Here is a 15,404-nt window from a genome sequence, read left to right as displayed (position 1 = left end):
TTTTCATATTTAATAATGATGCTTTTATTTTATTTCATTTATTTTATTCTTGACTTTCATTATTATTATTATTATTATTATTATTATTATTATTATTATTATTATTATTATTTTATGGTTTTCATTATTTCATTTATTTGCATATTTTATTCAATTATGTCTTTAAATTTCGTTTATATTTTAATTTGATTTTTACTTTCAATATTTTCATAAACTATTTTCTCTAACATTACTTATTTATTTGTTTTTTAGTTGGTATTGTCCTTTTATGTGCATGCTTTGGTCTTGTTACCATTGTTATTATTTATTTTATTTATCTTTTGATTGTTCATATTAATGTTAAAATAATGCACGTTATATGATTCTCGTAAATTGTCTTTATTATTATATTCATTATTGTCATTTATTAATGCAATATTTCATTCATGTAGTGTTTCAAATATTACACATTTTTATCCAAATTTGTAAAATATAAAATTTTAAAATGAAGAAAATATTTTGTAATTTTAGAATTAGAAATCGTTCCCTAACTTACGTGGTTTTGATTTTTTGATAAATCCGAATATCTGAACCATTTTTCAAAAATACATTTTTAAAAGTTATCTCGGGAATTAAAAAAGATCGTGTTCTAACTACGGAATATGATTTCTTTTCTAAAACCGAGACAATAAAAAATTTCTAAAAATAAATAAAATTTTTTGTGTATATTCTCGTTTCGGGATCTAAGACATTGTGTCCTAACTCACGGGACATAATTCTTTTTTTCTCGATTGACGTGAAATACCCCATTTTTTTTCTTCTAAATTTTAATTAATTTTAACAAAGTGATCATATTTTAAAATCTCTTCAAAATTTTCAATTTTCAACATTAAGACATCAACTAATCAATTTGGTACCAATTTTGGGCGTTACGAGGGTGCTAATCCTTCCTCGTACGTAACTGACCCCCAACCCGTTTTTTGAATATCGCAGGCCAAAATTGTTTTAATAAATTAAATCGTTACGAGGTGACCCGATCACACCTCATAAAGAAATGATCAGTGGCGACTCCCATTTTCGTTTTCTTTTTCAAAATAAAAGTCGACACCTTTTACGAAAAATGTTTCGATACTACTTTTAGCACTTATCATATTCATGGTCTAGAATGAGCTTAGGTATGATCGTTACACTTTATACTTGTCCAAGTCCGGTTTGACTTGAAGTATGGGCTTAAATTTTTCCCAAACTCATCATATTTACAAATGCCTAACCTAAGTCCATTTTACACTAGTCCATATTATTTTTAAAATATATATTTAAATTATTTTTAATTTAAAATTTAATAATTTTATATATTTTTACTTATTAAAATTTTGTATATAATCATCTTAATATTTTTTTTAATGTTTACATAATAATAATATTATATATTACTATAGATTTATTTTTATGCCTTAAAAATTACATAACATATAAATATAATATAAAACGTTACAAACTTAAAAAATAGACTAGGTTTCGGCTTTGAATATTCAAGCCCAAACTCGGTCCATATCTTAAATGGATCTATTTTTAGTCCAATCTCAATTTTGAACCTAATATTTTTGTTTAAATCCTCTCAAAATTCCCGATACACCTTCGAATTTGGATGAATATATCATATTCATTTGCAAATAATCATAGCAAGGTTGTACTCGTGTAAATATATAAATTATGATTCATAACTAAAATTTAAAATTTCGGCTTGGTTCAATGCTTGGGATTACGATATATAATTATAATAACATCAACTCATTCATAGATCTGGGATATTTCTTAATCAAAGCCAACGAAAACATATCTTAATGTATCCAAATTCTCCAAATGATATGACTTAGTGGCTTTCATTTTCTAGTTTTAAACTTCATCTTTGTGTTCTATAAAATCCCTTTGATCACTTCATCACCTTCATCGTAAGAAGCAGTCCATTTTCTCAGTGAAATCAAATTATTCTCTATTGGAAAAATGACTTCAAAGGTTAAGTCATCAACTGCTCTTTTCTTCTCTCTTAACCTTTTCTTCTTTTGCTTTAGTAAGCTCTTACAATGTTGATAATAATCCTAATGGTTCTTCTTACCCCACAAAATCTCGGAACCCTGTTGTTATCCGTCCTGGATACAAGTTTCCCAACGATGGTAGTGCTCAAAGCTATTATGGTACTTGTAATCCATTGAACCTTGGTGTGTGTGTTAATCTGTTGGGTGGTTTGGATGCGGAATCCCGGATCTAGACACAAGAGAAACACAAATTAGAAATAAAAAACGAGAATAAATAAAATTAGTTAAATAATAGTAATAAAAAAAACAGATTTGCCCTATAGAACCCTTGGTTAACTTGTAACCAAAAAGGCCAATGATTGAGCGGCTCCCTACGAAACCCATAGAAGAAAAACATTTAGAAACACCGATGAACAGGAAAGAAATTTGAATATTTGTAACTCCGAAATACCCTCGAAAGAAACAAACTCCAAACTAAATAGCAAGAGAAGAATCACTCTACTCAAAAAAATTTGCCTCACACAAATTTGAAAGAAAACAAATACTCTTTTTTTTTATTCCTCCTTCAATGTGTAGAAAGCAAGCCTATTTATAGCCAAAAGACAAGAGTAATTGAACCCTAATAAAACTCTTTAAAATTATCTAAGAAAATAAATAATTGAATCCTAATAAAACTCTTTAAAATTATCTAAAAAAATAAATAAATAATAACCTAGCCAATAAAATTACTTAAAACTCATAAGTGATGTGTCCCAACCAATGAGAATTAAGTAAATAATAATAATAAGATACATAAAAGATTAATCCACCAATTTACGGGCTTTCACTATTCCAAGATTGGTCCAGTGAATTGCATTCTCGTATTTGTCAACGTCACGAACATGATGAATTAAATTTGTAGCAACAAAGTCTTGGACAAAAGCATTCATCTTTGATTTTAATTGTCGTGCCTTTCTTCGAGTGATTGGACCACTAGGAAAAACAACCCCTTGAGTGTCACCTCTTTGGCTCGTATCATTCTCCCCCTCTTCAAGAAGATTCGTCCTCGAATCTGAACCTACATCAAATTCAAAAGGAGAAAGATCAGAAACATTGAAAGTATCACTAACACCATACTCACCAGGAAGATCAATGCGATAAGCATTGTCATTTATTTTCTCGAGTACTTGGAATGGTCCATCTTCTCGTGCATCAAGTTTATTCTTTCTCTTAGAAGGAAATCGTTCCTTCCTCATATGCACCCATACCCAATCTCCGTGTTCAAACAAGACTTGCTTTAGCCTTTATTAGCTCGATGTGCATTGGACTCATTCTTTTTCTCAATGGCTTTACGAGCCTTCTCATGGATCTCTTTCACTAAGTCAGCTTTCCTTTCACCATCTAAATTAGCAATCTCATTCAAAGGTAAAGGAAGCAAATCTAAAGCAGTAAGTGGATTAAAGCCATATTCAATATCAAAAGGAGTAAAACCTGTGGAAGAATGAACAGAACGATTATAAGCAAACTCAACATAGGGTATCCATTTTTCCCAAGATTTAACATTCTTACCCATTACGGCTCTAAGCAAAGATCCCCAAACTCGATTTAGCACCTCGGTTTGACCATCAGTTTGAGGGTGGCATGTAGTAGAGTAAAGTAGTTTAGTACCTAACTTACCACATAATACCTTCCAAAAGTGACTAAGAAATTTTGCATCTCTATCGGAAACAATAGTCCTTGGGATTCCATGTAATCTCACAACTTCACGGAAAAATAGATCGGCAACATGGGTTGCATCATCAGTCTTATGGCATGGAATGAAATGAGCCATTTTAGAAAATCAATCCACAACCACAAAGATGCTATCTCGTCCACGCTTTGTCCTTGGTAAACCTATTACAAAATCCATTGAAATGTTAGTCCAAGGTGAACTAGGAACAGGAAGAGGAGTATATAAACCATGAGGCATCATAGTGGATTTAGCTTGTTTACAAGTAATGCAAGTAGAACAAATTTTCTCAACAAGTTTTCGCATGTTAGGCCAATAAAAATGCTCATGTAAAACATCATAAGTCTTAGTGACTCCAAAATGACCCATAAGACCACCACTATGAGCCTCTCGAACCAACAATTCTCGCATTGAACACTTTGGTAAGCATAGTCTATTATTTCGAAAAAGATAGCCATCGTGCTTATAAAATTTGTGAAATGCACCACGTTCACATGCGTCATAAATGCTTGCAAAATCAGAATCAGTGGCATATAAATCTTTGAGATACTCAAAACCTAATAACTTAGTATGCAATGTACTAAGTAAAGTGTACCCCCTTGATAGAGCATCAGCCACAATATTATCTTTACCTTTCTTATACCTTATAACATAAGAAAAAGATTCAATGAATTCAACCCACCTAGCATGTCGCTTGTTCACCTTATCCCTTTAAGTGCTTAAGTGATTCATAGTCAGTGTGAATCACAAACTCCTTTGGTAAAAGGTAATGTTGCCAAACTTCTAATGCCCTTACCAAGGCATACAACTCTTTATCATAGGTCGAATAGTTCAAATGTGCTCCACCAAGTTTCTCACTAAAGTAGGCTAGTGGTTTACTATCTTGCATGAGGACGGCACCTATACCTACACCAGAAGCATCACATTCCATCTCAAAGGTCTTTTCAAAATTAGGTAAAACAAGAATAGGAGCATTACACAATTTATCTTTAAGTTCATTAAATGCTAATTCTTGCTTATATGTCTAATGAAAAGATACATCCTTTTTAATAAGTGCAGTCAAAGGCGAAGCAATTGTGGAAAAGTTGCAAACAAACCTGCGGTAGAAACCGGCTAACCCAAGGAAAGACCTTACCTCAGAAACAGTTTTAGGGATAGGCCATTCTTTAATTGCCTTTACCTTCTCCTCATCCACATGGATTCCTGTAGAACTTATCACAAAACCAAAAAAAAAACAAGCTTATCCATACAAAATGTGCATTTTTCAATATTAGCAAAGAGTCGTTCATGCCTTAACATATCCAATACTAATTTAACATGCCCAACATGATCATTCAAAGTTTTACTATAAATCAGTATGTCATCAAAATACACAACGACAAATTTTCCTAAAAAAGGTCTAAGTATGTGGTTCATTAATCTCATGAATGTGCTAGGAGCATTAGTTAAGCCAAATGGCATGACTAACCACTCATACAGGCCATACTTAGTCTTAAAAGCAGTTTTCCATTCATCACCTTGTTTCATTCTTATTTGATGGTAACCACTTTTTAAGTCAATTTTAGAGAAAATGCATGCACCATTAAGCTCATCCAACATATCATCTAATCGAGAAATTGGATGTCGATACTTTACCGTAATCTTGTTGACAGCACGACAATCAACACACATTCTCCAAGAATCATCTTTTTTTGGGACGAGAAGTACAGGGACCGCACAAGGGCTTAGACTCTCACGAATCAACCCTTTCTCTAAGAGATCTTCAACTTGCCTTTGCAACTCCTTAGTTTCTTCAGGATTGCTTCGATAGATTGGTCTATTCGGAATACTCGAACCAGGCACAAAGTCAATTTGATGTTCAATCCCTCGTAAAGGAGGTAATCCCTTAGGCATTTCAAAAGGAAATACATCCTTAAAATCCTGTAAAAGATCAACAAAACAACTAGGCAATTGTGTATTAGGGTTAGTCAAAACAAAGTTTTCCCTAAACCTAATAATTACAAATGTTTGTTTTATACAAAGAGAAAATTTGATATCTCGAAACCTAGCGAATAAACTCACTCTCTCATCTCGTGACTTGTGTGTGCAATCACTCACCAATGTTGGGCCTTTAAGTTGGCTTTTAACACTAAGGGTCTCTTTACTCTCAGCCTTTTTCAATGATTTTACCTCACTTCCCTTACCCATCTCATTAGCAAGTTTGAGTTGATCATTGTAGACTTCTTGAGGAGGAAGTGGAGCCAAAGTAAACTTCTTTCCAAGGAAGACAAATGTGTATTGGTTAAGGAAACCATCATGATTTACTCGTCGATCAAACTGCCATGGCCGTCCAAGTAATATGTGCCCAGCTTGCATTGGAACAACATCACACAAAACTTCATCAGAGTATCTACCAATGGAAAATGAAACTAAGCATTGTTTAGATACTTTTACCTCCCCACTATCATTCAGCCATTGCAAGCGGTATGGCCTTGGATGCTTCACACAAGGTAGGCCAAGTTTCTCAATAAGGGAAGAACTCGCCACATTGGTGCAACTTCCACTATCGATGATCAATGAACTAAGTTGTCCACCAATCAAACATCTCGTGTGGAAAATGTTATCCCTTTGTTCGCGCCCTTCCTCTTTAAACTGGACATTTAAAGCCCTTCGAGCAACAAGTGCTTTCTCACCATACTCTAAGTATTCTTCATACTCATCATGAGCATGCACATCATCAGCATCTTCCAAAGGAGGCATCTCAAATTCGTTATCAGACTCAAAATCAACCTCGCCATCTTCTCGAATCACCAATGACTTTTTATTAGGGCATTCTCGAGCATAGTGACCCATTCCTTGGCATTTGAAGCAGGTAATATCTTTTGGCTGCTTAATGGCACTAGGAGAAGTAGAAGAAGAAGATGGAGCTTGATTAGTAGAAGTAGAACCTTTAAATGAATTAGGCATACCTCTATCTTTGGAGTAAGTTCTAGGCTCATTTGGCTTGAACCGTGCATCTCTCCCATTCCACAATCTATCATCTTGTTTTTGCCAATTTTCTCTCCAAGCAGGATTAGAAACTGAACTAGCACCCCTCGGTGTCCCTTTCTTTCATAATTGCTTTTCAATGTTGAGTGCGGTTTGAAGCATCTCTTCAACATCCATGTAGTGTTGTAACTCAACTCGATTTGCAATCTCAGGCTTTAGGCCGGCAAGGAATCTAGCCATAGTTACCTCAGCCTCTTCAACAAGATTGACTCTAATCTAAATAGTCTCCATCTCTTTGTAGTAGTCATCCACAGATCTATCTCCTTGAGCAAGATGTTGGAGTCTTTGATGGAGTTCTCGATAATAGTATGGTGGAACAAACCATTTTCGCAAGATGCGCTTCATTTCAACCCAAGTAGTAACAGGTTGCTCTCTATAAAGAATCCTGCTTTTACATAATTGATTCCACCATGTTAGTGCATAATCAATGAACTCAATGACAACAGATGTTACCTTTTTCTCATCAGAGTAATTTTAACAAGCAAAGACTGCTTCCATCTTTTCCTCCCAATCAAGGTAAGCATCAGGATCATTCTTCCCTGAGAAAGAAGGAAATTTTGGTTTGGGGGTGTCATTGTTTCGTTCCACCCTTTCTCTAGGTACATACTCGGACTCAAAGTCATCATCAAAAACATGGTCCTCCCTTCGTTTAAAAGTTTGATCTCGCGAATTTGATCGGCTTATAAAGGCTTCGTTCAACTTCTTGTAATTATCGGCAATGTATCTCTCTTGAGTTGTAAGTTTTGTATTAAGATACTCCCTTTGCTCTTGTAACATCTGGGTCATGCGATGTTCGAATTGAGTTTGCAACTTTTTCATCGCTTTTTGTAACAACTCGACCAAAGGATCGTTCTCTCTTTTTTGTTCATCCTCTTCATTTTTACTAGTTTGGGATCTAGTGAGCGGCATGGTATCTGTGAAAGATCAAACAAACAGGAACAAGAAAGAAAAAATAATAATAACCTCACTCGTTAGCTCTCAAAAGAATAACTCTCTGAATGATTCAAAACTTGTAAATATGTTTGGAGAGGGTTACTAATCAAGATCAAATAACGGAGGTGCAAACTTCAAAGAAACAATGAAGACCCTAATTGCTCTAAGAGGCCAATAAACTTGACGAGGCAATTTGTAATGGAGGCTACACGGATGAAGGAATTGTGCGTGCCTTTAATATCTGCTAACACAAGAAGAAACAAAGTGTTAGAAAGCGTAAGAGAAACAAAAAAAAAAACGTAAACCTGCAACGATCCCTAACTCTAGAGTCAAAGAAAAGCTTTAATAAGAAGAAAACTTAAGAAAACTCTACCCAATTTTAAAAAAACAAAAATCAGAAACGTTCGGTGTCTTAAGATTTTCAAAAAAAATTGAAGCTTTAATTATACTTGAGTCAAGAAAAGAAGGGAAAAAAATTCAATTTTGGAAAAAATAAAAATAAAAATAATAATAGGAAAAGAAGAAACCTACGTATGAGAGGTAGACAACTTTTTTTTTGCGCTGTTTGCTTTTTTTTTTTACGATTTTTCTCAACTTTTTTTTGCGCTTTTTGCTTTTTTTTCTTAACTACTTTTTTAAAAAAAATCGATGAAACCGATGAAAAAAATTGACGAAACCGATGAAAAGTGTTTTTGATATTTTGACTCATTTCAGATATGATTTTAGCTTCAAAAATAACACCGAATGGCCTGAAACTGATACCAACTGATGCGGAATCCCGGATCTAGACACAAGAGAAACACAAATTAGAAATAAACAATGAGAATAAATAAAATTAGTTAAATAATAGTAATAAAAAAATAGATTTACCCTATAGAACCCTTGGTTAACTTGTAACCAAAAACGCCAATGATTGAGTGGCTCCCTACGAAACCCCTAGAAGAAAAACTGCTAGAAACATTGATGAACAGGAAAGAAATTTGAATATTTGTAACTCCGAAATACCCTCGAAAGAAACAAACTCCAAACTAAATAGCAAGAGAAGAATCACTCTACTCTCAAAAATTTGCCTCACACAAATTTGAAAGAAAACAAATACTTTTTTTTATTCCTCCTTCAATGTGTAGAAAGCAAGCCTATTTATAGCCAAAAGACAAGAGTAATTGAACCCTAATAAAACTCTTTAAAATTATCTAAGAAAATAAATAATTGAATCCTAATAAAACTCTTTAGAATTATCTAAAAAAATAAATAAATATTAACCTAGCCAATAAAATTACTTAAAACTCATAAGTGATGTGTCCCAACCAATGAGAATTAAGTAAATAATAATAATAAGATATATAAAAGATTAATCCACCAATTTATGGGCTTTCACTATTCCAAGATTGGTCCAGTGAATTGCATTCTCGTATTTGTCAACGTCATGACCATGATGAATTAAATTTGTAGCAACAAAATCTTGGACAAAAGCATTCATCTTTGATTTTACTTGTCGTGCCTTGCTTCGAGTGATTGGACCACTAGGAAAAACAACCCCTTGAGTGTCACCTCCTTGGCTCGTATCAAGTTTGGTGAATCTCGACCTCGAAAACGTACCAACCCAACCATGCTGCAGTTTGATCCATGGGTTGGCTGATCTTAAAGTTGCGGTTTGCCTTTGCACAGCTGTCCGAGCTAATGTCTTGGACATTAAACTCAACCTTCCTATTTCATTGAGTCTCTTAATAACTGTGGAAGAAGGGTGGCTACTGAATACATTTGCGCTCCATAAATATTGTCGTTTTAGAAAATTTTCTTTGATTATTCTTTTATCGATTGTTTGTTGGATTCTCTCTTTGATTCATTTCATAACAGTTCTCGAATTGTTGTTTTTTTCATAAAGGAAAGGCTCTTCAACCTTTCCCTTTCATCTCTTGTAATAATTTCTTTACTTGATGCATTTTCTAAGTAATAAAATAAGATATTTATGAAAATCCCAATCAATTATAATGCTATGAGATAATTAATGGAGATTATAAATTATAGTATTTTCTTATAATAATTTATTGTATTGTTGTGTGAAGCAAGCACTCATAATATTGTATTTTTTATTGTGAATATCTTTTGTATTTATCATGAATTGTTATTATAATTGTTACATGTTGCTTTATCTTTTTTTTAAAAAAAATTAATATTATAATTTATTTTCTTTTATAATTTCAAATTTATATTGTAAATACCTGATTTTGCCCGGGTAAAAGGCCCAAATTACAATCGGCCTATATGGCCCAAGCCCAGGCAAAACGGATGCCCAAATCAAACCCTAGCCCAAATCAATGCTCTGGGAGCAGATGGAACCCTAGGGCGCACCGCACGACCGCCTCGCACTCCTCACGCAGCCACCTAGCCCGCATCTTCAAATTCATACCTGCACGGCAAGAAAAACAATGAACAATATATGGCAAGAAAATCAGAAGATCGTGAATGAAACAGATACTAGAGAGATTTCTTACCTTATTTTTCTTTCATTATTTACTATAAAGGCACACTCAAATATTGTAAATAAGAGGAGGGGAAATCAATAAGAACAAAGAATTATTTTCACAGCAAATACAAAAAGAGAATTCAATATTGAAAGAATAGAAATCGATCCAAAAGTCTATATTTTTTTCTCCTTACTTTAGTTTACTGTTTTTTTGCATACAAATAAATATAAATACAAAAGGAAGTGAAACAACCTGTATTCGAGTCCCAATCGCCGTGGACGGCAGAGGAAGTCGCCTTCGAGGATAGACGGCCGAAAACCGAAAGGGTTTTGGGTTTTTGAGGCATTTCTGCTAACCTTTTGAGGGTTTTGAACTCGGATCCAGGTTTGGAAGGGTCGAAAAGACCGGATCTGAGGTTTTCCCCTTTTTCGGCCACCGTAGACGGCGGTGCCGTCGCCGGAGACCGATACTCGAGCCCCTAGCCAGACTCATTAATGGGAGAGGATTTTTTAAAAAGGTTTTATTTTTTTTTAAAAAGGGTTTAAAATGATTTATTTTGGGAAGTTAGTGGCTTATATAGGGTACCAAAACGATACCGTTTTGGAGAGGCCCCCAGACGCCCAAAACGGCGTCGTTTTGGGTACCCGACCCGATCCGCCCGTGTTTTATGCGGAGGGGAAATTGCGCTTTTAGCCCCTCCGCCTCTTAATGTTTTTACAATTAAGTTTTTTTATTTTTAAAATTTATCCCTTTAATTTATTTTTAATTTCAATTTAGTCCTCTTTGAACGATGCCGTTTTAGAGGAGAAGGGAAAATTTCCCATCCAGCCCCTCTATGTAATTTGCGTGTTTAATTTAGTCCTTTTACCTTCACTTATTTGCGGATTTGCCCCATATTTGTTATCTGCAATTCGATTTATTTTTTTAATTAATTAAATAATGTAATTATTATTTTTTTATGAAATTATTTTTTTAAAATCTATATATATATGTACATTTATTGTTTCCTTATGCACATATTTATTTTTTCTAATTAATACTTTTCTCATGTACACATGTTTATTTTTATTATTTAATTAATTTTGATAATGTAGATATTATTTAATTATTTTAATATATTTTATGTGTACATATATATATATTTTCTAATAAATATATTTATATTTATATATATATACCTATGTTTTTTTATTTTCAAAATGCTTAAATACATACTTATATTTTTAACACATATTTTATAATTTATATATATACTTATTTATTTTTATTTATTTTCTTAAATGCATTATGACTTTTGTTTATATAAGTTTATAATCCAAAATTTCATATGTTTTTTCTTCATAATTTCAATGTATATTATGTACCCTTTTATTCTTTATATTTTTTGTTTGTTTGTTTCATTTGTTTATTATTTTGTGCTTTCATTTACATTATTTTATCTTGCTCGTTTATTCAACACTTTGCATGTCATTGATTATTTTCTTTCTTATGTATATTAGTTTCGATTATTATTTGTTTATATTATTTCTATGTCATTGTTGTATTCATTATCATTATTTGTTAAAGCGAATTTATACATGCATTCAATCTAACATTACATCATCTTTTTACTCGATTTTAAAAAATAGAAAATTTTCAAAATAGAGATAATACTCGTATTTAGGATTTTCAATAAAATTGAGCCCTAACGTATTAGGTTCCAATTTTCTTCGTTAAATCTAACGATCAAGAATTGCTCTTTAATCAAAAATAAAATGAAAAACTTGTTGTCGAGAATTCAACATGCTGTGTCCTAATGCATTGGATGTGACGTGTTGACTTCTCGAGACAAGTATTTTTAAAATTAATAAATGAAATATTCAATGTTTGAGATTTTAAGAAATTGTGCCCTAATGTATTGGGCTGCGATTCCTTTATAAATTTTAAACATTTAAATATTCTCTTAAATTTTATAACACAAATCTTTTGAGGACAAACTCGTTCTTGAAGAACTAAAATGTTGTGCCCTAACGCATTGGATGTGACGTTTGTTTTCTTCAAAATGGGAGAGTCTTGATGAATAACTTGATTTAATTAAGAATCAATATTTTTTTCAACTCTCGATATTAAGACATTAATTAATCAACTTGGTACCAATTTTTGGGTGTTACGAGGGTGCTAATCCTTCATCGTACGTAACTGACTCCCGAACCCGTTTCTCTAAAACTCGTAGACCAAAGTCGTTTTTAGGTGATCCAATCACACCTCAATAAAAGATTGGTGGCGACTCCCATTTTTTTTTTCAAAATCCAAGTCAACCCCGTTTTTCAAAAAAAAAAGATTTCGACATATATATTTTTTAATAATTAAGAGAAATCATCATTATCAATAATAGGTAACAATAATTAAAAATAAGTTATTCAACAATTAATTAATTAAAATTAAACGTATAAAATCACATGAAACCTACTTACATTAGAAATAATTTATTTAAAATAATCACAAAGGCATTTTACCTATTGATACATAATTTGTGGTTTCAAGTAAGGAAAACTCGAATTTAGCTCAACTCTTATTGGTTTATGTTTTAACGACTTAAGTATTTAAGTTAATTAAATTTGAGCAACTTGTGAGACTAATTATTAGAGTGTTTTTAATCTTTAATTAATATTAAAGCTACAAATTTGCAATATGTACTGTCTTTTGCTGTGAGCTGGTGACATGATATTTGCAATGCAAAGTACTAAATTAATTGTAGTTATGATAGTGACAACGTTGTGCTCATGTTATTATTTAAAAATTGGCCTATTGGATTCGAATAATCTTCATACAGAGGGGAAATTCCATTCTTTGCCAGCAAATCAAATATTTCTGTATCCCAATTAATTTCACTTAGTGCCTCTCATTTACTTAGTTTTTATGTTCATCCCTTCTTTCTATATAAACCCTTTCCTCACTTCATCACAACTTTTGATTTTCTTTGTCACTTATCACGTCCTAAAAATCAGTTAGAAGAAATTAAATTTGTGAATAATCACCAATTTGTCAATATCGAAGATCAATTCGTCAGTTGTTTAGATTTTGGTTCGCAAATAAATATAAATTATTATACATAATTAAAATTTTTATTTAAGTCACTAAGTCATTAAGGTTTTTGTTTAAAAAATTAGTTTTGGCAAGTGAGCTCAAACCAACGATTTGACAATTGATATGGTGGATCAATATCTATCAACGAGTAGAATAACATACCTTACATCCAATGACATAAATAAAAAACTTTCTAATAATTTAATCATCATTTTATAATTTTTTGTAAACTTAATAATAATTTAATAGTTTACCTGAATGATTACAATCTCACACTCACCAACTCATCAACGTAAATAAATATAAATTAAGATTCGTAATTAAAATTTAAAACTTTGGCTTATTCCCATATTTGCAAATAGAGAAAAGAAATAATGATAATTAGACGTGGGAGATTCCATAATTAGAGCCAACGAAACCATACCTTAAAGTATCCAAATTCTCCAAAACATGTGACTTAGTGACTTCCATTTTCTAGCTTTAAAAGCTCATCTTTGCGTTCTATAAAAACCCTTTGATCATTTCACCACCTTCATCATCTGAGGCAGTCAATAAGCAATTTTTAGATTTCTTTCATCAAAACAGTCCATTTTCTCAGTGAAATCAAATAATTTTCTACTGGAAAAATGGCTTCAAAAGTTAAGGCATCAACTGCTCTATTTTTCTCTCTTAACCTTTTCTTTTTTGCTTTAGTTAGCTCTTATAACGTCGATAATAATTCAAACGGTTCTTTTTATCCGACAAAATCTCGGAACCCTGTTGTAATCCGTCCTGGATACAAGTTTCCTAACGATGGTAGCACTCATAACTACTATGGTACTTGTAATCCATTGAATCTTGGTGTATGTCTTAATCTGTTGGGTGGTTTGGCGAATCTCAACCTCGGCAACGTACCAACCCAACCATGCTGTAGTTTGATCCATGGGTTAGCTGATCTTGAAGCTGCGGTTTGTCTTTGCACTGCCATTAGAGCTAATGTGTTAGACATCAAACTCAACCTTCCTATTTCATTGAGTCTCTTACTCAATAATTGTGGAAGAAGAGTCGCTACCGAATATATTTGCGCTCCTTAAATATCGTCATTCACAGCGATTCTCTTTTATTATTCTTCGATGTACTGAGTGGTTGTTGGGTTGTCTCGCTGATTCATTTCTTATTAGTTTTTGCATAAAGGAAAGGCTCTTCAACCTTTCCCTTTCATCTCTTGTAATAATTTCTTTACTTATTGTTTTAATATTTTTTTATAGCAATGCATTCCTAATTAATAGAACAAGATATTTATGAATTACAATGCTATAAGTTTTGTTATGGAACTTGCGATTACCGACCCAATACCTAAGTACTTGATTTGATCTTGACCCACATCTTAAGTTCGCATGTGAAGTATTTGCATTCTTTTATGAGTTCGAACGATGTGATTCGCAAAACCATGCAACCCACATCTTGAAAACACGTGCTAGTCCTAGAGTAAGATACGTGTTAGGATGCATGAGGTACCTACGATGGCGCATCTGTGAACAGTAACCATATTATATAAATAGTGATTTTAACCCTCTTGAAAGTGACACACTCAAAAAAACACTCAACAAGTTTAGTCACAGAAATTATAAATTATAGTATTTTCTTTATTTTTTCACCATATATAAACTAAAATTTGTACACCACCGCTACATCAATATAAGGCTAAAACAAGATGCTTCAAAAAAAAAAAAATGGACGAAAATAACATTCTAAAAAAAATGTTGATACTTCTTTTGTAAATTGGCAACTTACATTTTAAATAAATAAAAACCTTATACACCTATAATTAATTGAGTAAAAGTATTATTTAGATCAAGAAATGAATCAATTGAACTCGAATAGTGGAAAAGCTAAATTAACAGATTAGTCGTTGGCCTTGTATTCGTAACCATCTTTGTTTAGGTAAGTTGGTATACTGTTTAAACTCATTAAATGATGCTCTTGGTAACATTTTATTGATTATTCATGTTACATATGGTTAAATTGAATGATATATGTTATCATTAAGGGTTATTTACAGTTTCGGGTGCTGATCATGGATGTCCTAGCAATGGTTGATATCCTGCATTTGTTGCGGATTCTCCACAGCTCGTGTGAGTAGCATCGTGTAGCCTAACATCCTGGCCCACAACTCGTGTGAGTAGACCCATTTTATAGTTCGTGTGA

The 15,404-nt window shown here is 32.5% G+C and overlaps 1 protein-coding gene across 1 annotated transcript; it reads left to right on the top strand.

The window, feature by feature from the left end:
* The first annotated feature begins 13,843 nt into the window (after positions 1-13,843).
* Positions 13,844-14,290, top strand: LOC128034000 (14 kDa proline-rich protein DC2.15-like). The gene has a single exon (XM_052622513.1). It carries the CDS (start codon positions 13,844-13,846, stop codon positions 14,288-14,290), a length of 447 nt encoding a protein of 148 aa, XP_052478473.1.
* The last annotated feature ends 1,114 nt before the right edge of the window (positions 14,291-15,404 follow it).

Source organism: Gossypium raimondii, chromosome 10, assembly GCF_025698545.1.
Source record: "Gossypium raimondii isolate GPD5lz chromosome 10, ASM2569854v1, whole genome shotgun sequence".
NCBI lineage: Eukaryota > Viridiplantae > Streptophyta > Magnoliopsida > Malvales > Malvaceae > Gossypium > Gossypium raimondii.
Note: the sequence above shows the minus strand (reverse complement) of the source record. Positions and strands in the feature narration are given on the sequence as shown.